Source organism: Amblyomma maculatum, chromosome 7 (assembly GCF_055883805.1).
Source record: "Amblyomma maculatum isolate TAMU_Amacu chromosome 7, ASM5588380v1, whole genome shotgun sequence".
Classification (NCBI taxonomy): Eukaryota; Metazoa; Arthropoda; class Arachnida; order Ixodida; family Ixodidae; genus Amblyomma; species Amblyomma maculatum.
Genome location: NC_139350.1, coordinates 110966495 through 110987547, shown reverse-complemented (window position 1 = coordinate 110987547; position 21053 = coordinate 110966495). Strand labels below are relative to the sequence as shown.

Below are 21053 nucleotides of genomic sequence, written 5' to 3'. Positions count from 1 at the left end.
AAGTTGCTGCTACACTTGCTCTTTGACCTTGCAGGGCTCAGGGGCAAGGGGAGAAAACATGCATGCTGCTTTGCAACGTATGCACCCAAACAAACAAATTGAACTCCCTGATTGGTTTACAAACAAAGCTGGGAGCCACAATGGTCACTGTGCTTGAAAAGCCATGCCTTCTGCCTACCGTGAATGTGACTCCACAAAACGAGCGAACCAGCCACTTAGACAGCACCGCGAGTCTGAAGACGTCTGTACTACCCTGATATGACAACTAAGCCATTGATGCCTCTAGCACAAATGTTCATTGTTCCAAAGGCTCAACTGCGCTGCTAGTGGGCCCCCAGCTTCCTTTATACGTATGTGCTAAGACCAAAAATGGGAAGACTGCCCAATAGGGGGTGATGAAGAGGCCATGTTTGATGTTTCAATGTCCGAAAGGGGGGGGGGGGGCTGCCACTTTCAGGCAGTGTCTGATGAGTCCTAATCTAAACATCCTGAGCATACACACATGCAGCAGCAAGCGTGCAATACATGTCTAAAGGTGTACGCCGAGATATCCACAGGCCGTCACCGAGTGTTCTCGCTATGTCTCCATAGCTAAAGCAAAACTGATCTGCGTGCCCACCACCGCAGTTTTCTCTCAGCACCATCGGAGTGCTGTAAGTCTTCAATGCAAAACCATTACTAGCCCTTTTACACGTAATGTCGTCTGCGACCGTTGTTGGCTGTGATGGTTCTGAAAGAAGAGCAATCACGCCATTGTTGTGCATAGAGCAGCTTGGTAAGATGAGGCATGCGGCTGAGCTCAATACAGGAGGATCAGATGGCGTGACATTTGGAAAAACCCTTTAACGTGAAGTGCACCGAGCAGCTGCCCTTAGTTCAGATCGAAAGCGAAGCCAGCAAAGCATCTATATCTACTGTGGCTGCAGTAGCTGTGCACCGCTGCCTACAAGGAGCGCAGTACATCAACTGTGTGTGCAGCCAGCCACACCTACTCTCGCTCAGCTAGTCTGCTTTGATTGATTTCCTGCTTAGCCAATGATGCCAATGGTGCTAGTGGGGCCTTTGATGGAGATGCTGGCAATTAAGACGTGGCTGCTGATTCCGCAGTGCCGGTTTTGCAAAAGCCATTCTTTGCAGGCAGAAGCCCCTTATCGAAACATTTAGGGCAGTGATCGTGCAATCAGAAAGTTCGGTCAAAAATCTGGTTTTCTGGAAAATCAAAGGGTTGGAAGGTATGTACGCAACATGCCTTTCCCCACAAGTGTGTCCCTGTCTCTGGAAGTCACCATGCAGAGCAAACTTGCTCTTAGTCCTCAAATGTGTATCATAGCTCTGCATTAAGTAGGTTCTGAAACATTGCTCCCATATAGTGACAATTTGAAATGTGCAGCACCACAGAAGTATGTGATGATCAATTACAGCATTGCAGTTTGTGATAGGCCATGGTTATGCATACTTGGTGTCAAAAGCTGGGATGTCAGGAGGGTAGCCAAAGCTGTATCCACGAAACAATATGCCAGAAGTTCTGGGTTGAACAGGGTTGACCTGGGCCGTCACTCAGCCAATGCTTCACAAAACAGATCTGTGCATACTCACTGCATCCACTTTTGTGAAAAGCTGGATAAACTCGCAGAACAAAGCACAAATAGCGAGCAAATGATATAATGTCCCGTGTTTACAAGTTGAGTGGCAGTCGATGAGCCCTCAAGGTCACCTAACTGCCAACAAATGAAAAGCAGGCATTGAGGGCTGCATGGAGTTGAAGTTCAAGTGAAAGTATTTTTTGTGAAGTGCCAATTTCCTGTCACGATACTCAATCTCACAAGCTGTACGCTGCCCTGCGAATGGCACAAGAGCCCTGGCCCATTCAGGATCATACAGATTATAATAGGTAATTGTGCTCCTACGTACCTCTTGCTCCTTGAACTGACCAGGGTGAAAATGGGGGCACAATTATCTACAAAGGCTCTTTGCAAAACTCAAGAGTATCAGCTATCCTGCATAGCGCAATTCCTGTGGGAAAATATTTTTGCAGGTCCTGGGTGCACAGTCACGTCACACATGGATGACGTAGCCTATACGACACATATATGTATCTCCTAGATTTTTTTTAACAGATGCGCACTGCTCAGTCAAGACGAGATGCGCGGGAATGTAGTGAGCACTGATTCTGTGCGTTTGCAATTTTTTGATTTCGTTCTGTTTCTTTCGATAGTTCAGTGTACAGCTTGTATGGGTATGCAAAGCGACGCGGGGACTCTGGAGTTGAGTCGGCTTTTTCGCATCATGTCACCGGGATGGTGCGTTTGCTCTCCGCAGTGTAATGAATATGTGCAAGAGTACTTGCCGTATGTGGGGCTGCATATATTCAGTACCAGAGCTTGAGTTATTTGCGTTATACATATGCAGTTTTGTAGTGGCGCAAAAAATTATTCTGTCAAGACAGAGTATCTTCTGAACGGTGCATAAACATTGATGTTTGGATTAAGCCATGAAATAGTATACAAGATGTTTCACATAAGGTTTGGTTTGGGGTTTAATGCCCCAAAGTGATTCAGGCTTGTATCACATAGCGGGCTTAACTTAAGGTACAAAACCTGCCCCAGTGCACGGGCACAGAAGCAGCCAAATCTTCAGTGCTCCCTCCACTGCCACTCAGGCTATCGCAGCGCACACCTCACTGCTACGGGAAAAAAGGAGCAAGCGTGCATACTGCTCTGTGCTTTGCCAAGGGCAGCTCCAGGCGGTCACTCGTTTGAAACAGCACCACCTGCGCTGGCCAAGCCCCCCCCCCCCCGCCCCCATTTTTTTATCCTCTCCGCACTACAAAGTAAAAAAAAAAAGGAAGAAGCATACATGCTGCTGTGCGCTTAGCTCGGAGAACAGCTAGACCCCCCTCCCACTACCTCCACCCCCCCTTCCCACCCACCCACAATTTATTGAGCGCCCCGGGCAGCTTGAAGCAGTCACTCGTTTTAAAGCACTTTGACAGCCAACCTCCCAGTACCCTTTCGTCCTTCCCGCATAGACGAGAAAGACCTTGCAGCCCTTTTCTCACTCCCTCCCAGTAGAATGAAAAAGGAAAAAAAAACCGCCACGCAGGATATGCAGGAATAATACAGACACGTCACTTTTGTGTCAACAAGGTATGAGTTGCTTTGGCCTGAGCAGAAGATAGGGAGGACTAAAGATTTGACTGCTTCTGTGCACAGTGTGTTAGAGCACAGGGCTCAATCGGCCACCTTTGTACCTTAAGTTAAACCCGTTACATGAAACAACTATAGTGCTAAAAAATTGTTAGTTCAATAACTAAGCCACATCTTGTATAAATTCACAGCTTAATTTCAAACATCAACATTTATGTGCCCTTAGAAGATGCTCTCAGTCTTGACAGCTACTTCTTTTCACCACTACAAAACTGCAAGTGTGTGGTGTGCATGTGTGCAAATAACTCATGCGCTATAAATATGTTCGCAGCCCCACATAGGGTCAGTACCCTTGCACATTTTCATTACAATGAGGAAAACAAACGCACGATCCCACTGCGAAGAAGCAGACTCATGACTCAGTTTTTGTGTCGCTCGAATATCAGCAACCCTGCCAAACCACCAGAAGAAAAAGAACGAAAGCTAAGCAAAAATTGCGAACCCACAGAATCAGTGCTCACTCCACATTCCCCCGCATCGTGCCTTTTGACTGAGCAGCGCTTTTCTCTCAAGAAAAAAAAGAATACAAACTCCACGAGTAATGTGTAGGTGACATATAGTAGGCTATGTCAATGAAGTATTATGTGATTGTGCACTGAGGACCTGCAAAAATATTCTCCCAATCCCCGTTGCGGCAGAAGTTGGGTGCCATGCTGAATATTTCTGTATTAAGTCTCATGTTATGCACGAATCTTGGGAGGAGCATGCCTTCTCTATTGAAAACCAGAAGGGAAGGGAGGGGGGTTATGAATGGTGCCTGTAAGGTTAAGGTGCTCTTAAGAGCTTAATCCCTTTAATAGAGAGAGCAAACCAAGGCAGAGTGGAGCAGGTAATGGATGTGGTCATTGTCACAAGAGATGTCTCCCGGCAGCACCCTATTTCTGCCCCCAAAACAGGTTTTACCGCCACAGTGAAGGGGTTTTCGCTGAGGAGAGAAGCACTGCAGAAGTATTCTGCCAGAACAACCCCATACCGCCATTTACATTTGCTGAAACTTGTGAGTTCTCCCTCCTCACTCACAAATCATGAGGATGTGCTTTGGTCTACTCTCCATGGAAGGGGTATGGTATCGGTTACCTTTAAGCCTCAAAACAATGCTTTTCACAAACACGCACATATTTCAAGGTGGAAGCAAGGCCACCTGTTTCTTGCCACATTTGTTATCATCAGCAGCTGCATTTCAATGAGGACAGAAGCCAGCAACACTTTCCTCAGTAGTTTGTAGTACCTCCGCCGCCAATACAGCTAGCCGAGAAGTAATAACTGCTTGACGTGATTCCACATGCACAAATTACATCAGCTTAACACTTAAAAGTACAGATAACACTGAATTTTCCCATCCAATTAAACGCTCAACCACTTCCTTCTCAGTTGCTGCAGTGCTACTGGCATCCCGGTACGTGGCATCCCAGCCATGGCGGTATGGTGAAAATCTGCAACCAGTATGCACTCAAGAACTCTGATCACATGTGGCCGGCCTGCCACTACTCAGAATACTGTCAATCATATTCAAATGAAAGATGGTAGTACTTATGTGAAAGCAGTGCAATGTCAAGACTACTGAAACCTATATCGACTGCATTGCCCCTACTGTACTCTGCTAATTTAACTTGCAGTCAGAGGAATATAACTAGCCCAACAACTGCAGCAACCACAGTGAAGGTGCATGAGCTTCACTTCAAGGTGTACTATCCTCACATCTTATAAAATCAGCTGGTAATGAGATTTGTTTCAAAACTTCTGGCTTTTCCTACCTTAAAAAGAAACTTGCATTTTCTGTAAAATAGCATTTTAGTGAATAGAATGCAGAAATGTATAACACAAGCTAGCTTCAGCTTGTCCTCAATGTCCTTTTATTACCCTAAAGCTGAACATGAGCTATGAGAGACATCATGAAAGAGGGCTTCTGGGCTAATTTCCAGAGCCCTCCCTCTTCCACAAAAAGTTCTTTAAACTGTGCACTGGCACTGCCCAACATGTAGGCAAATTTGCATTTTGCCTGTATCGACAGGCCCCAGGCACCATTCCATTCCATATTTTCAGGCTCAGCAGCCAAATGCCATAGCCAGTAAGCAATGGCAGCAATCAAAGAAAACACTGAAGAAACCTGAACCTCAAAATAAACATAAGGAGCCACAAATGCAATAGTAGGTTAGGCAGATAAGAAACTACACATGCTGAAAAATGTCTTCAGCACTTACATCAATGTCCTACTTGCCCATCATAGCACTGTGTGATTCTGGCAAAGGGTATTGTAGAGCTTGAAGAAGCCATTGCTTTGAAGCCACATGGAGCTTGCTGTAAGGTAAAAAGTACCATGAACCAACAAATCAAAGCGTAATATAGTGCAAGACCTACATGCAGAGGCTTTGTGAGCAAGAAATAAAGGCATAGAATAGGAACACCACAATACTTTTTTTTTCTTGAAATGATGCGTGGCATGCTGGTGTAAGTCACTGTATGAATTCGCCTCTGCCTGCTAAGTAATCCTAGATTAATATTTTTTTGGGTTCAAACTTTCACTTTAGGATTGAATTCGACTGCCTATAAAGCCAGAGAAGAAACAATGTTGACATCACCCGAGACATACCAACACTGAAATAAATCCTTTCACTCCATCTCGTCGCCAGCCTGGCAAAAGAACAGGTCAGGCATCACAGTGCCCCTAGTTACAAATAAAGCATTTACTTGATTTTAACTGCAAGTACATTTTAACATCAACCTATCCATAATCCACTAATGCCCACTAGGCCCAAGATCAGACAAGCTCTCCCTTTATGCTTTATATCGAGCGAGCCTCTTAATTTGTAGTGCAGGGCCTTAATACATGCCTGTAACTACAATACTACTTTTCTAAGAGATGTGGAACTTCATTAGAATTCATTTTATGACCTAAGTAGCAGAAATTGTATTTTATCTTGAAACAAGCTGCCCGAAAAAACAAGGCTGTGAAAGGAGACAAGACAGGCACTAACTTGCAACATATAAAGGAGTCAAGCAACAATGCAAACCACTCAATCACTTATAAGCAGAAAGCAAAACATGAGTCACTAAAATTTAAGAGCACTTCCCTAATCTAGATATCCCAACTCACTGCATGTTAACACGATGGACGGCTCACTAGCACATTCATTACCTAGTCGTGAAATGCCTTCAGCTTCAATGATTTTCCAGCTGATTTGAAATGGATGACAGCCAGAATGTGCGCAGCTGAAAGAAACTGAAAGCAACCAGTGCATTCTTTACAATGCACAGCCAAGTTGGTACCTCTACCTATATCTACATAAATGGAACTGCTCGGATATTTTAGTGATTGATGTTTTGCTGTCTGCTTATCAGTGACTGAGCAGTTTGCAGCGTTGCTTGGCTTTATATATTTCATGTTTGCATCAATAAAATTTAGTTGCGAGTTACTGCCTGCTTGCCTCCTTTCACATCCTTGTTTTTTCGTGCTGCTACTTTCAAGATGACGCCTTACCAACTCATGCAAATTGCCATCCTTCTCAAAGTATGTTAGTCAAAGAAATTTACTTCATTTGGTACTGACCAACACACATGACCAGGTTTGATGCAACTTAAAGGCGATCAAAGAGAGTATCATCATAAAGCATGAAAGTTGGCTCAGAAATGCACCTCTCCATGCCAGTGTAGCTTGCACAGACATGAATAAATGTGGTAAACAAAACACTGGGCTGCTGCAAGGGTGGTACAGCAGAAGCAGAGGGTGCTCCGACAGTAAGAGGAAATATGGCATTGAATCTTGCTATACACGGAGACATGTTGTGGGCTATGCAGCCAAGGTACGAAAGGAAAGGAGACAAGTTTTAGTCTCTTTGCCGAGGAGAGTGGTTTGCTCACTATTTGGGCTAGGCATGTGCAGGCTTGAAGTGAAGGGAGAAAGTTGGAGAGTTAATGCAAGGTCACTAGCGCTGAAGTAACCCACTCTACATGGCAAGGGAAGAGAGGTATGTTGCCTTCACTTTCTTGCCTAGCTTCAGCTGCATAGCCAGACATTTAACCCTGAGTATAGTGATGTGCTACCGTGTAGAATTGAACACTGAAAGTAGCACAGGAGTACAGCATCATTATTCTATCCATGATAAACAGGTAATACAGGTAAAGAGCATGCTGCGCTCTAAGGTTGCTGACGGCGTATTTACTTATCTTACATTAAAAAAAAAGTTAGTGACCCATAAATATGATACTTCTGCTATTATGAGAACTCCACAGCTATGTAAATTGCATGAAGAAAGTGAACCTATGGATAGCTTGCACTGAAGGCTCACTAGGCACCCACTGGTGAACCAAAAGTAGAGCAAAAATCTGTCTAATTTGCATTCACCATCTTCATCATGCAGGTATTGCAGACACTAAGCACAGTTCACCATCATAGCACTTATGATATCATCCAAGCCATCTATAAAAGCTACCCAGATTATCACATGAACATTTCAGTAGAGATATGACTTTCCAAGGGTCATATTATGACACTGACCAAATTCTCATGAAAAAAAAAAATTATGACCAAATCAGCATCTTTCTCGGAGTTCAGTGCATGGGCGTGAGATATGCTTTTACACTTCTTTTCGTCAACTGCTACTGTTTCAGGAAAAGGGGTCGTCAAACTAAGTAACCTGAGTAGAGTTGCAAACAACGAAATTTAGGAGTGTGGTGAGGGGCAGACTTTGTGGCATTGCGAAGGTACTCTACTAATGCTAACAGTAGGCAGCCTTGATTTGATCATGGTGTTCAACATGCCAAAAAAACTGACTTCGAGGGTCAGCCATTGTAGATAGCTCTGGATAATTTCGACCATCTACGCTTCTTTAATGTGCACTGACACTATAAAGCACATGGGCACCTAGCATTTTTCCACCATCGAAATGCAACCACCCCAGCTAAGACCGAGCCCGCGTCACCCAGCTCACTAGTCAAATGTCCTAAACGCTGAAGCTGCCACAGTAGGGTGTAGGCAGCCTTGAGGCAGGGTTGCATTTGCAGGCATGTTTTGTACAAGTCAAGCTTATATAAGCTAGGTATGGCCAAACTGTGGCTCATGAGTAGCATGAGGCTCCTTGCAAAGTCCAGGTGCAGTTCACGACTGCTTGGCACCTGTCCACCTCTCACCATTCACAGTATTTCTGCATCTACAGCCAGCTTCTTTTTTTTTTTAGGAAAAAACAAAACAAAAATACAGCCAGCTTCTCTGTTCTTTCCCCTTTAAGTTCCAAACCACCTTTTGTTTAGTATTCTTTTGAACAATGAAACACTGTGCCACCCCATGGACACACATCTAACAGAGCTGCTCACGACTGTAAACATGCTCATTCGAGAACTTCAATCTGCTTGCTTTACAAATGGGGCAGTAGAGGCATATTAACAGTCGTGGCATGAGTTCTTCACTCTGACCACCTGCTTTGTTAAATAAAAAAAAAAGTCATTATCATCATTTACTTTGCTCTTTGTAAAATTGCCTTTTTAGTCTAGAGTTCTCATTAAAGGTATGGCAGCTGTTGCTGTAGGCCCATAGTTAACGAGCTGTCTGACATATGCCTGCACTGCACTCGCTTGCTCATACATGGAGCTGAGCCTTAGCAACCTTCGTGGTGATGCAAAGAGATGTTTGCCCATGCTAACATCTTGGCATTTCCATAATGGCGCAGATCAGTGTCTCCACTCCCACTTGTGCTGTGAGCATTCCTGTCACTAGCACATATTGAAACCAAAAGCGATGGCAGCAGGCAATGTGACATATGCCAGCAGAGAGATCTTCACTTGCTTTTCCTCCACACATAGTGAATTACAATCCCAGAACTTAAGTGGATTGCCCGCTCCACAACAGAGCACTTGCATCCAGCACAGATTGTGTCCCGACTGTGTTTGGAACTCATGCTAGCGCAAGTAGGTAGTGCCCATGGACTGACAGAGGAATTGCCAGTCATTCTGTGCGCTAGCCTGTGCTTCGTGTACACTTGTCGTCTGTTTTAAACCTGTAATAGGTCTTAGAATGGTGTTGACCTCAACAGTTTATGCCATTCTTTCAGATAGTCTAGTGCGGGCAAGCACGGTAAGATTTCTTTGGCACTATTCTCAAATAAAACAAAGGCTCAGATCACTGTTTTCACTGTTTCAGAGTTGAGGAATGGCTTCGAGTTCACAAATAGCACACAAAGATTGTTTCTGCACATAGTATTCCAGTCGCACTCTGAGCTGAGGTCTTTAAAAAAGATTATTGCAGAATACTGCTGCTCTCAGACTTGCTGTCCTCAAAAGTGAGCACTAGTTCATGACAGCAATTTGCACTCGTAGCAGCGGCAAGTACCAATAGTCGATTATTGCAGAGGGCACAGCAAGCGCAGCAGAGACAATCTACTGGAAATGGTAGGTGCAGCTGAACACATACTCAAGTAAATTTCCAGCCGGTCCTGTTGATTTCGGCAGAGCAATCCAGACTGCTCCATGGAGCGATCTTGGCTCAGCAATCGCTCCTCATCTGCATTTGGAAGATGAAACCTGTGTTCCGGATCTGCATTTGGAATACAGTTGGTCCAAAATGAGCAGAAAAGAATGTTCTGTAAGTGACCACAGTCTGTTATTGGTATTCACCATTAACAGAGTTTTACTATCTACCACCTCGATCTGCTCATAATTTAAGTAGCATTATAAGTCTGTGATCCTGCAGGGACCTCCGATCTCACACAAAGGATTCAGTGGCGTAGCAGGCACAACACACATCAAGAGGTGCCAGATAGTGTAACTTGTAAGAAATGTTATGCTAACTCTTCGTTACTTGCTAGCAGAGCAAACAGTATGTCCGTCATCAAACCTTCTTTTAAACCCTACTTCATGGCAATGGAAAAAGGCATTTCGAGTCAACTTGAGGTCTAACTTAGTACAGTAGCGATGAACAAGCCCCTGAGCCTGCCATGTGCCAAGGCGTAAATGCGCTTCACTGTACTGCACGAGTGAACAACCGGAAGGCTGGAAGCTTGAACAATCTGTTTCCAGAAAATGGTGACGTTGTTTGAGCAGTTAGGTTGGAATAATAAGCAAGCACTGCCCGTACCTTCATCTACTGGATTTCCTCTCAAAGGTATGTATGCCCAGCAAACAATGTCTGCAACTTAATCCAGGAGTAAAATCACAGCATGTTCTGAGGACTTCGATCATAACATTGAGTTTTTGATCATTCCAGTCACCTCAACATCAAATCCAAGACATATGTGGCAGCTTATGGAACATTCGCACATACAAAACACACCGAGAAATGCAAGCCAGTCAGTCTAAAGGCAGCCTATCATCCTCATATTGTTCATAGCCTTCCTAGTGCCACCAAGTTTGCTTCCCTACCACCCTCTGAACATGCAATGTTCCACCCCAACTCGGGTTACACACAAGCAGTGCACCAAGAAAGGCAAAAGTTCATCCCTAGCTCCCACTACGTCAACTCGGAAGAATGTGCAGAGTCGGACCAGATATATAAATTTTCACAAGAGAATTCAGTCAAGTGCCATCTTTCCATCTTTCAACTTTACTTGCTCTCTAGCAGATCTAGCTTGGATTCATTTTGCACTCAAAGCTCAAGTTATGTTTCAACAACTTCAACATATTTATCAGGACTGCAGTGCAACTGCCTCTATTATCCAACCCTTTTTTTTTTTTTTGCTGAAGTTGACATGGTGAGTGAGCAGTCTAGTTATACAATAATTTTTTCCAGTTTTAACAGACAATTAGAGAAATAATTTTTGTGAGCTTTCCTTTTTAAAGCTGCTTTGTTGACAAGTTCCTGCCTGCAAGCCAGTGAAGAAAATGTGGGATTATAGCTATCTGCACACTTCCATTAAATGATCTCAACACTGACATGATGATCAAGTGATATCTAGGAAGATATTGGCACCAGCGCAGCAAGCAGTCCGCTGCTTGTGCATCATGACGGGCCAATGCTATCGAACTGCCAAACCTTTTATCATGTCAAAACACGCTCACCTGATCAATTATGAATTGTGAAAGGCTACGCACTCAAAAGTGGAAACACATCCATCCAAAAAGTAAAAAGAAGTAAATTGCAGAATGTAACGTGACTGTTCAAACCATGTATGGAAGTGCATGCGGCCACCAAACGATTCATAAATGTGGTAGCCATTCATGAGCTAGATCCAGACACACCACCACTTGTTGTTGCGACTAAAGGAAGAAGATAACGAAAATGCATGGGCCTACTACTGGCTCTGTAGCTGAGCCACCTCCACTGCCTCGTGAGGACAGAAGAGAAAATAGAGAAGAAAAAAGTGGGAGAGAGAGGCACGTCGCAACAGCCGTCGTCCACCACTGAAACGGTAGTAGGTACAAAGACTGCCTACAACAGATAGAAATCCAGTGGCAGGCTAGCCCCCGCCGCAAGCTGCGGTGACCTACCAATCGCAGCACCGTAGGGCCAGGAGCAGCCACCCCCCGAAACCACTTCCTTATCAACATCTACAGTTGTTTCTACAAAACATGCATAAATTTAAACAAAAACACCACACTGGAATGATACCTTGAACAAAGGCTTGTTTTGCTATGAATCCTGCATGCACTCCTCAATTTAAAACCTGCATGAATTTCATACACTGAGTACAAAAAAACCTGCACACATTTTGATTCACATTTCATATCAGGGAAGATGTCGATGGGGCATCTCAGCACAATTAGTTCAGATTTTTTTGCTTCATTTGTAGATAATTACACAAGAAAATCAATACTATTGGTACTGTTGAATGCATAATTAACTTTACACCGTACTGCTATTTTTGGACTGAAGGCCTGAGTTTGGTGTCTGTCATTTATATGCACTTTGTAGTTTTTGTGGATTACTTCAGTCAAAACAAATTATGCAAAAGAAAATGTGAAGCCAATACAGGTGAAAAAATTCAAAAGTAGCTAAAAACACTTTTTTTTTTTACCTTCTACTTGCACCCAAGGCTCGACAATGGTGCTTTAAGTACGATTACAGCTGAATCATACTGCCGTCGCGTGTTCGCCGGCTCCTTATCCCATAATCCGCAATATTTATAGAACATTTGAATAATGAGCTAGCCCTGTCGTAACGCAGGTAGGTTTTACCGCTTATTCAGTTCGTGTAAATTCAATGCACAAGCGCCGGAGCTTCAACTGCAGCACAACGTAAGGACCGGGTCGAGGCACTTACGAAGTTGCCCATACTAAATTCTTGCCGAAGGCTGAATCGCAGTACGGCACCGGCATCATGCACCCCGCAATGAGCTTACGAATGATGATTTGCACGGCATATTTTACTCCAATCGTGCAGCCCACGACACTGTCTCTTTTCCAAGACACTGCAAAAGCATTAACACACCCCCCCCCCCCCTCCCCTTACTTTGTCAAAACCAAACAACCGTTTGTTATGAACGCGTCTTGTTGTTTACGAACTAACAAACTAGCATTGTGTTAGCATGCATGACCAGTTCTGCGCTGTTTTCAGAAGAATGTGCAGGACAGAAGGAAATTTACTTACATCTGAGATGCCAAACGTGTCCCGGGTGGCGACCGCCCTCCAATAGTCCCGCCGTCAGCGTAGTGTTTCCAGGGAAAGCGCACAAAGGAAGACGCACTATCTGTTGGGCACGCCGGCACACTTTTTGCACAGGTTTACACAGAACCTGACGACGCTTCTGCACATCGCACGAGCTATTTTGCTGCGCTTTGTGCCTCGCAAATCTCGAGAGCATGACGCCGCCAGCAGCACAAAAGAAAGCGCGACGCCGCGACGCCGCCACCAATGGCTATGACTAGCACTACAGCTTCGGCTGCTTCGGCTGGTTTCGACTTGTTTCGGTTTCGGAAGTTGCCGACTTCAACGGCTTTGCTGTTCGCCTAACAGCGGCAAGCACGATGTCAAGTGTCTACGCACTAACGCTACATGTTTGTCGTGTATGCGCGCCTGTAGTTTGCGCATTCAGAAATGTGGCCAGGGTTGCCAGATTTGGCTACTTTACGCCAAATTGGCTACTTTCTGAGCCGCCTGGCGACAAAAAATTTAGGTTGGCTACTTGGCTACTTTCTGGCTACTTTTGAAAAATTTTCGCCTATTCCAACGAGCCCGTTTGCGCGCTGTTCAGGATGCTCGTTTTTATGGACAGACAGATAGCAAATCTATCAACGGTAGCGCTGCAATACAACCAACTGTGCATGATGACGACTGTCTCCACCCTGTTTCAAAGGGGATGTTCTTAACATCCATCCACCAAAATCCCTTGATAATTTGAAAGCAGCGACACTCTCCTCCGCGCCGCGCTTTCCTCCTCAATTCTCCTCGCGCGGCTAAGATGGTGCGGCGGCTGTGAGCTCTGCGCACGACACGCTTTTTCTCCCTGGCGCCCGCCGGCCGGCCACAGCAATCAGTGAAGCGCGCGTTTTTGGGCCAGGTCTGCGCTCCAGGATCTAGTACTGCCTCTGACTTTGTACTTTTTTTTTTGAGCGTGAACTCCATCACCGCTGTAAAACTTCGCAAAACGAGAAAACGACCCAAGCTGGTGCTTTAAACTTTAAGATCAGAGAAAGCCAAAGCGGCCGTTTAGTCTATTTCGCTACTTTCAAGCTAGCTTGGCTAAGCATAGTATATGTCACGTGATAAACCTTGAGTTTGGATCATTGGTTAATTATACACTTATTTTGACCAACTACGGGCCAAATTAAATATTTAGTAAATCGCACTTGAAACCCAAATTTGCGCTGCAGCATCGAGTCGTATCCCGTTGGGAAGCTTAGGTCAAGTGTAAGGGCACTGTGGTAGTTAGCGATCCTCATTAATCTGCGTTAATTAGTTAATTTTGTATAAAACTAAACTTCGAGCTAGACGATCAAGTCATATACCGTTGAAAAGCTTAGGATGAATCCAAATGCTCTCAGTTAGCGATCCATATTTGCATTAGTGAGCTATATGCAATCAAAACCACAATTGGAATTATAGCATCGAGTCATATACCTTTCGAAAGCTTAGGTTGAATGCAAATGAGTTGTGCTAGTTATCAAACCGAATTAATTAGTGCTAATTATTTAACTGCACTTAAAGCGGAACTTCGCATTATAGATGGCCAACTAAGGGGCAAGTGTAAACGTATTATGCTAGCTAGCCAAACTTAGATAAACATCACAACAACCGAGCTAACACACTAGCTAGGCTTACCACGAACTGCTTCGAAATGTTTTTCTTTGCCCGTGCATATTTGCGCGCAGTAGGTCTTATTTAGCGTGCACCCGCTCACAATAAATTTGTCATGAGTGCATCTTCCGTCCATAGGTTTGTCTTATCAGTGTGAAAGTGGCTTTTGCACTCTAGTTTGTTCACTGAATAAAACAGTTGCGCACTTTCAATGCGATCAATGAGCGGGGACAACCATTCATTGACCGCAATTCGCCGAACATTATTAGGCACTGGTGTCAAGGAACTTACGAATATACTCCGTATACCTATGAAAGAATGATTTCTATATCTCTAGGCAAGGTAAACGCCTCTCGATAATGTAATATTATACTTGAAAAACCGAAGGTTCCCGTCCAACGTCTAGTAGTCATGATCAAAAAGAAGTGTGTGTGATCATGTGAACACCCCCTGCACATTGGCCGTATCCTTGATAAACCCAAACCATGGTTGAGAAGGTCAACTCAACTATTTACGACAGGCCTGAACATCGTACCTGAGTGGTTGCAGTTTCGTTTCGTCGTATTCTCCTTTTGTAGCCATTGTTTGAGACGTCCAACTCCACTAACATTTTATACTTACCTTTTCGTGGACATAATTTTGTGCATTTTATACTGTTTCTAATCATCACAGAGAAGTTTTTAATAACACTTGTGTTTATCTGGTCAGTTTAGTTTTATGTCTGTTTATATAATATCGCCGTGTTACGCAGCCAGCTTTTTTTTTTTTCAGAAAACTTTTCTACGTGATTTGGTTGCTATAAGACGCAACTGGCATTTGTTTCTTCACGAGCGTTGCAATAAAACAACTATTAAACGAATTTTTTTGGTTGTCTTTTTGCAGTGAGCGCTCTATTTACTGCCGCATGCATGGCCCCATGGCTCCTTTTTGGCTACTTTTTATTGCTCTTCCTCTGGTTGGCTACTTTCTGGCTACTTTTCCCATTTTTGTGGCTACTTTTCGTTTTTTGGACCTGGCAACCCTGAATGTGGCGGTGCTAGCGAAAGCTAGCGGTGGCGGAAACGACCACCGTGAGTTTCGCTTCTTTTTTTGCGATGCTGGAAAAACTATGCGTGCTTGTCATGTACGTCGGGTTGACAGATAAGAAATGCGTTGCGGTGGTTCAGCAAATCGGAGCTTTGGCCCAATGCATCGCCAAGTTCCTTGCGAAAATTCCTGATCATAAACAGCGACAGTGGCCATTGTTTTAGTTGTGTGTTTATATTGAAAGATCAAGTGATTTGTTTGGAAACAGACGCCGAATCCTGCTCGCACACTGTTCCACTGGTCACCCGCGAGTGATACTTTCTTTTGTGATGTGTGCATCACTACTATCAGTGTTCAACCAGTTCAACTCTTGAATGGTGATGAAATTTTAATGGCTCTAGCTTACAGCAAAAGCAAAAACAGTTGTGTGAAAGCATGGCGCCTGCAGTCAGGCAAGATATGCGACATGCAAAAATAGCTTACCGGTCAAGCTTCAAGCGAAGACAGTGTGGGGTGTTTACGTGGGGATCCGGTAAAAACGTCCCCGGAAAAAATGTCCCTATTGGCGAAGTAGGAAAAAATGTCCCCGAACGGGGCTGGAGTCTTGCGCTATAGGACGTAGACTACGTTTCTCCGTGGCGAACTGCAATGATGAATGATGCATGTAAACTTTATTACAGCGGTTTCACCTGTCGGCTTGGAATTGACCGCGAACATCGAATTGATGCGGGCATTCATGACAAAAAAAAATATGGCAGCGGTAATACAGTGACAGTGACATGCTTTAATTTACGCAGTTCTTGTAAACATTTCGGGCCCCCAGAGGACGCAGGTTCCATATGATGATTACACTTAACTTAAAGCCGAGAAAGAATGGCATAACATTTGTTGGTTTTTTTCATGTGTGTTCCAGAATAAATCTTTTTTAGGGCCGATTTTGGCCTTGGGGACGTTTTTTCCTAGTTGCCGCTTCTTCAGGGGACGTTTCTTCCGGAGACGTTTTTTCCGGGGACGTTTTTACCTACACCTGTTTGCGTGCACGTTACTTCAATTAAGCACTAATGAAACTGACCATACAAATATTTCAACTTGTCTCTGTGGCCTACAGCATACATGCAGTAAAGAAGCAAATGCAGCCAAGCTGCTTGTTCCATGCAGCATAAATAATTATGCACTGCTGTTGGAAACTGCACAGCATATATTGGTGGACGATCGTTGAACGTGCAGCTTTCTTCAATAGGTTACGCATCTCGCGTGACGCAGCCTACAGTGACACTGAAAAATATGCCATCTAAAAGACATTTCCTTGCAATATTATGCTGCAGCATATATATGTGTATAGTATGCATAGCTTCGAGATGCAACACATATACTGTTGGTATCGCCCCTCATAAAGTACTAGGATTTTTGCATCTTTTCATCAGTCTAAGATCACCGACTCAATCGTTTCTTTTTTTTTTTTTTCATTTGACAATGAGACTGACAGCATTTGCAAGTGTCATTATGCAGCAGAAAGCTTCAATTCAGAGTAGTTCAGTTCAGCAAGGGTTTGTTATAGTCTCAGGAAACTTAAAAATGGCGTATAGATGTAGATGTGCAAGTCAAAACTCAAAAGGCTGTAGCAACTTTTTTGCTCGGCATATCCTTGAGCTGAAAAAGAGAGTCAGTCCGGTTGTTTATAATCAGCCAAATGAGTGATGTAGAGAAAGAAGCAGAATTGTTGTCATCTTCTCTCCCACCCCATCTGTTAGTGCTGTTCAGTCGTTTGAGAATTGTCTTTCTGTGGTCTTTGCAAGGGATTATGAGTTCGTGAAGTTCAGTACTGGAGTTGGCTTTCACATTTCTGTTATCACACTTACTTTTCCTTCTACAGATGAAACTCTAAGCCAATTCTTCATACAAACTTGTGATGCCTGACGGTGGTAAAGCTGTGCAGTTATAGTGCGTCACCTCCATTCATATGCAAAACACAATATAAGGGTGATTTTGACTGCCAGTTTGACTATCGTATACATGGCAGCGGCAACACATCAACATTGTGCGCACAGCATAGTGGCAGATACAATGAACGAAGGGCAGTGCTAGTCAAGGTGTGCAGCAGGAACATCATTTACTAAACTTTAAGTGAACAGTTCTCATTCGACTGAAAAGATTCTGCACAATAAATACCAAAGAAATCCCGATTAGTCGACATATTGGTCATGACATCACAGTTACATGACCTCGTGTGAGAATTTCAAACATCTCACAGTGAAATAAAGCTAACAAAATAGGGAGGGTGCAAATGAAGCCAATTATCAAGGAAGCTCTTCTAATGAGGACATTTCAGAAAATAGTAGTTTAACAAAATAAATACGTTGATACTAAAGCTCAACCCATGTGTGCCCTCTGCATGCAATGTCTATAGCCATGTAGGGTCAAAGGTGTGTTAGTGGGGCATTTAGGGAATGCTGTTACATTGGTAATAATTTTGAAAAGTAGATAACTTCAAACGAGAAAAATTATATGAAAATTTGCAGAATGAAAATGCAGTTCATGTTTAAGATGCTGTCACGTCTATTATTGAGGTAAACTAGCTGAAGCTCCAAAATTATTTTAACTTTGTGTAACTACTTTCTCTTCTTATATTTTGCACTGATCATTATAGTTAATCTTTGACCTTCTGCATGTTATGCCACTGATGTGCGTTCAATGAATTAAGTTACAATGCTCAAATCTTGTCTTAGTTCATCTTATTTCTTCCGCATTTCTTTCATGCCATGATATATATATTGCGGATACATTTTTGTTTTGTGATATGTTCATGCTGAACTCTGTATTTATTAAAGAATATGTATTCTATTGCCTATATTTTACATTCAATGTAAGCAGCACGCCCATGTAGATATACGAAAGCATTAAACTTGAAATATATATGGCATATATATCAATGATTATTCAGGAATTAACATGTAAATACAATATGGTTCGCCAACCAGATGAAGGAAATTGGTATCAACTGTCTAACTCGGTGATAAACTGTAAAACTATGACACAAACTTTAATTCTCTTAATGATCTTTTCTATTTAACTGTCAAATATGAGGACATACATGCGGATGATACCACTAAGTGGCAGAAAGTGAAGTGGAGCTCAAGAGACTTCTGATGCGCGTACAAGAAGAGAGTGAGAAGTTTGGACTTAAACTGAACATTAAAAAGACAAAGATCATGGCGTCTTGCCCCATCAAGTCCTGGAGCATAGAGGGACAAGAAGTGGAAACCGTGACAGATTTTCTCTTCTTGGGCTCCAAGGTAACCTGCGGACATACATGCGGATGATACCACTAAATGGCAGAAAGTGAAGTGGAGCTCAAGAGACTTCTGATGCGCGTACAAGAAGAGAGTGAGAAGTTTGGACTTAAACTGAACCTTAAAAAGACAAAGATCATGGCGTCTTGCCCCATCAAGTCCTGGAGCATAGAGGGACAAGAAGTGGAAACCGTGACAGATTTTCTCTTCTTGGGCTCCAAGGTAACCCCGGAAGGAGACTGCAGTCATGAAATTAGGAGACGCCTACTTCTGGGAAAGAGAGCCATGGCTAGCCTTGACTGCCTAGTAAAGAGCAGAGACATTAGTCTGCCAACCAAGATCCATATAACTTGTGCTATGGTCTTTCCAGTTGTGATGTATGGATGCGAGAGTTGGGCTGTGAAGAAGGCTGACCACCGAAGAATTGACTCGTTTGAATTGTGGTGCTGGCGGAGAATCTTGAGAGTTCCTTGGACGGCCAGAAGATTTAATCAGTCGATATTGTCGACCATAAACCCTGACTGCTCATTGGAGGTTCAAATTCTAAAGTTAAAGCTCAGCTACTTTGGTCATCTGATGAGAAGAGAGGAGTCGCTCGAGAAAGATTTGATGTTGGGAAAGGTTGATGGTCACCGGAGAAGGGGTAGGCAGCGAACGCGATGATTAGATGGCATCCTCGAGGCGCTGCAGATGAAGTTATGTGATGCTAGGAAGATAGTGAGAGACCGGAAAGCGTGGCGTGATATGGTTCATAGGGTCACGAAGAGTCGGACACGACTGAACTGAACTGAACGGATGAGGACATACGCCTATGAATATCTTCCAAACCAACAAGAACATCCAATTGAGAACTATATATATACCATATGAAGTGCCATTTGAAATCCCGGGAACCAATTCAAATTTTCAAAACCACTTTGATATCCAATAGGGTAGCGACATATATGAATTGTAATCCTGTATAATATGGAAAATCCAGTTGGGATTCTAAATGATCATTATGAACGTGAGAACAATTGGGAGTGCCCATTGTTTGCAAAACCATTTGGGTAATTCCGTTACCTGCCAAATTGGTCGTAATTTTGTGCCCATTTGAGCTCATATATGGCTGTATCTAATTGGGTCAGTGTGGGGCCGAATGGAACCATGTTATAACTGGTTTAATTTTTTACGGGGAGGCTTAGTCAGCCAACTGAACTCGCATGGACCCTGAATGAGCACTGCGAAATCGAATGCTGGTGCTGCACGAGCATCGTGATTTTAAGCGAGCATTACGATGTCTCCTACAACTGAGCGTACGAGCTCTACGAGAGTGCGTACGGCGTCTGCGGGGGTTTTACGTGAGCTGTACGAGATCTTCTAGAAGCTGCTTGAGCCCTCGTACATCTGTACAAGACATCCTACAATCCTCGTACAACCCTACGAGACATCGTACACGCTCTAGGAGACACCGTAGACGCCCTACGAGACATCGTACAATCCTCGTACAACTCTACGAGACAACGTAGACGCTCTAAGAGACCTCATAGAATTCTTGTACAAATCGCATAGCTCTTAGAAATCTCCCACATTTCTCGTACACATCGTAGCAATCTCGTACATTTCGCATACACTTTTTCAGTAGGGTAGAGCCCGGCAGACGGTTGTATTGCCATGAAAACGAGCAGCGTGTGTGTATGTAACACACATGTAAGCTGCAGCAGCGATGGCATGCACTCGTCGTCATCGGCGCATTCCCGATAAAATTTCTCGCTAACACGGGAAATGGCAAAGCATTTACTAATATCATGAAGTATTCATTTAGCGAATGCGCGCGCTATTTGGTGAACAAGTGGTAAAAAGTGAGAAGCAGGTATCGAAATCAGTAGCCCAGGGGTCTGCAGCAGACGAGAGACGCGACTGTGGGCGGGGCGAGGTGAAGGCAGCAACTATTATTGGTCGGCGCGGGCAGTGAGGCACGCGTCGTCGCAGTGCGACTAGGAAATCGGCCGACGGCAGCCCGATCGCTTCGCTCTCAGGGTGCCTCGATGTAGCGCGCCGCTGTACGGCGGCGCTGATATCGAGGCACCCTATTCGCTCTCGGCGTCGGCCGATCAACATCCCCGTCGGTCGGCCATCGGCGCGCCGTCGGCGTCGTCGCCGTGTGAAAAGCACGACGACCACGCAAAAGATACGTCTGGCGATGGTCCGCCGACGTAGATCGGCCTAGTGTGAACGGAGCGCAAAGGGGATATTCCGTTTCGAGCGCGGAAATCTCTAGAGGTGGCATGTCGATGAGACTATTTCTGCAAGGCGAATAGGGAGAGGAGGAAAGCGCGCAAAAGGAGAGCGCAGGGAGAGACTAGAGTGCCAAGCTGAGCGCCGGACGCG

The 21053-nt window shown here is 44.1% G+C and overlaps 1 protein-coding gene across 2 annotated transcripts; it reads right to left on the bottom strand.

Annotated features, from left to right (window-relative positions):
* Positions 1–5231: 5231 nt before the first annotated feature.
* Positions 5232–13125, bottom strand: LOC146184425 (uncharacterized). Of its 2 annotated transcripts, none has more exons than XM_084609385.1 (3): positions 12721–13125; positions 9610–9699; positions 5232–5504 (listed from the first exon to the last, which is right to left on the bottom strand). In XM_084609385.1, the coding sequence occupies exons 1-3, from the start codon at positions 12932–12934 to the stop codon at positions 5428–5430; spliced, it is 381 nt and encodes a 126-aa protein (XP_084465511.1). In that variant the 5' UTR covers positions 12935–13125; the 3' UTR covers positions 5232–5427. The 2 variants fall into 2 exon arrangements, with proteins under 2 accessions (XP_084465511.1, XP_084465510.1); XM_084609384.1 differs by having other exon boundaries at positions 5233–5504; positions 9610–9732.
* Positions 13126–21053: the final 7928 nt, after the last annotated feature.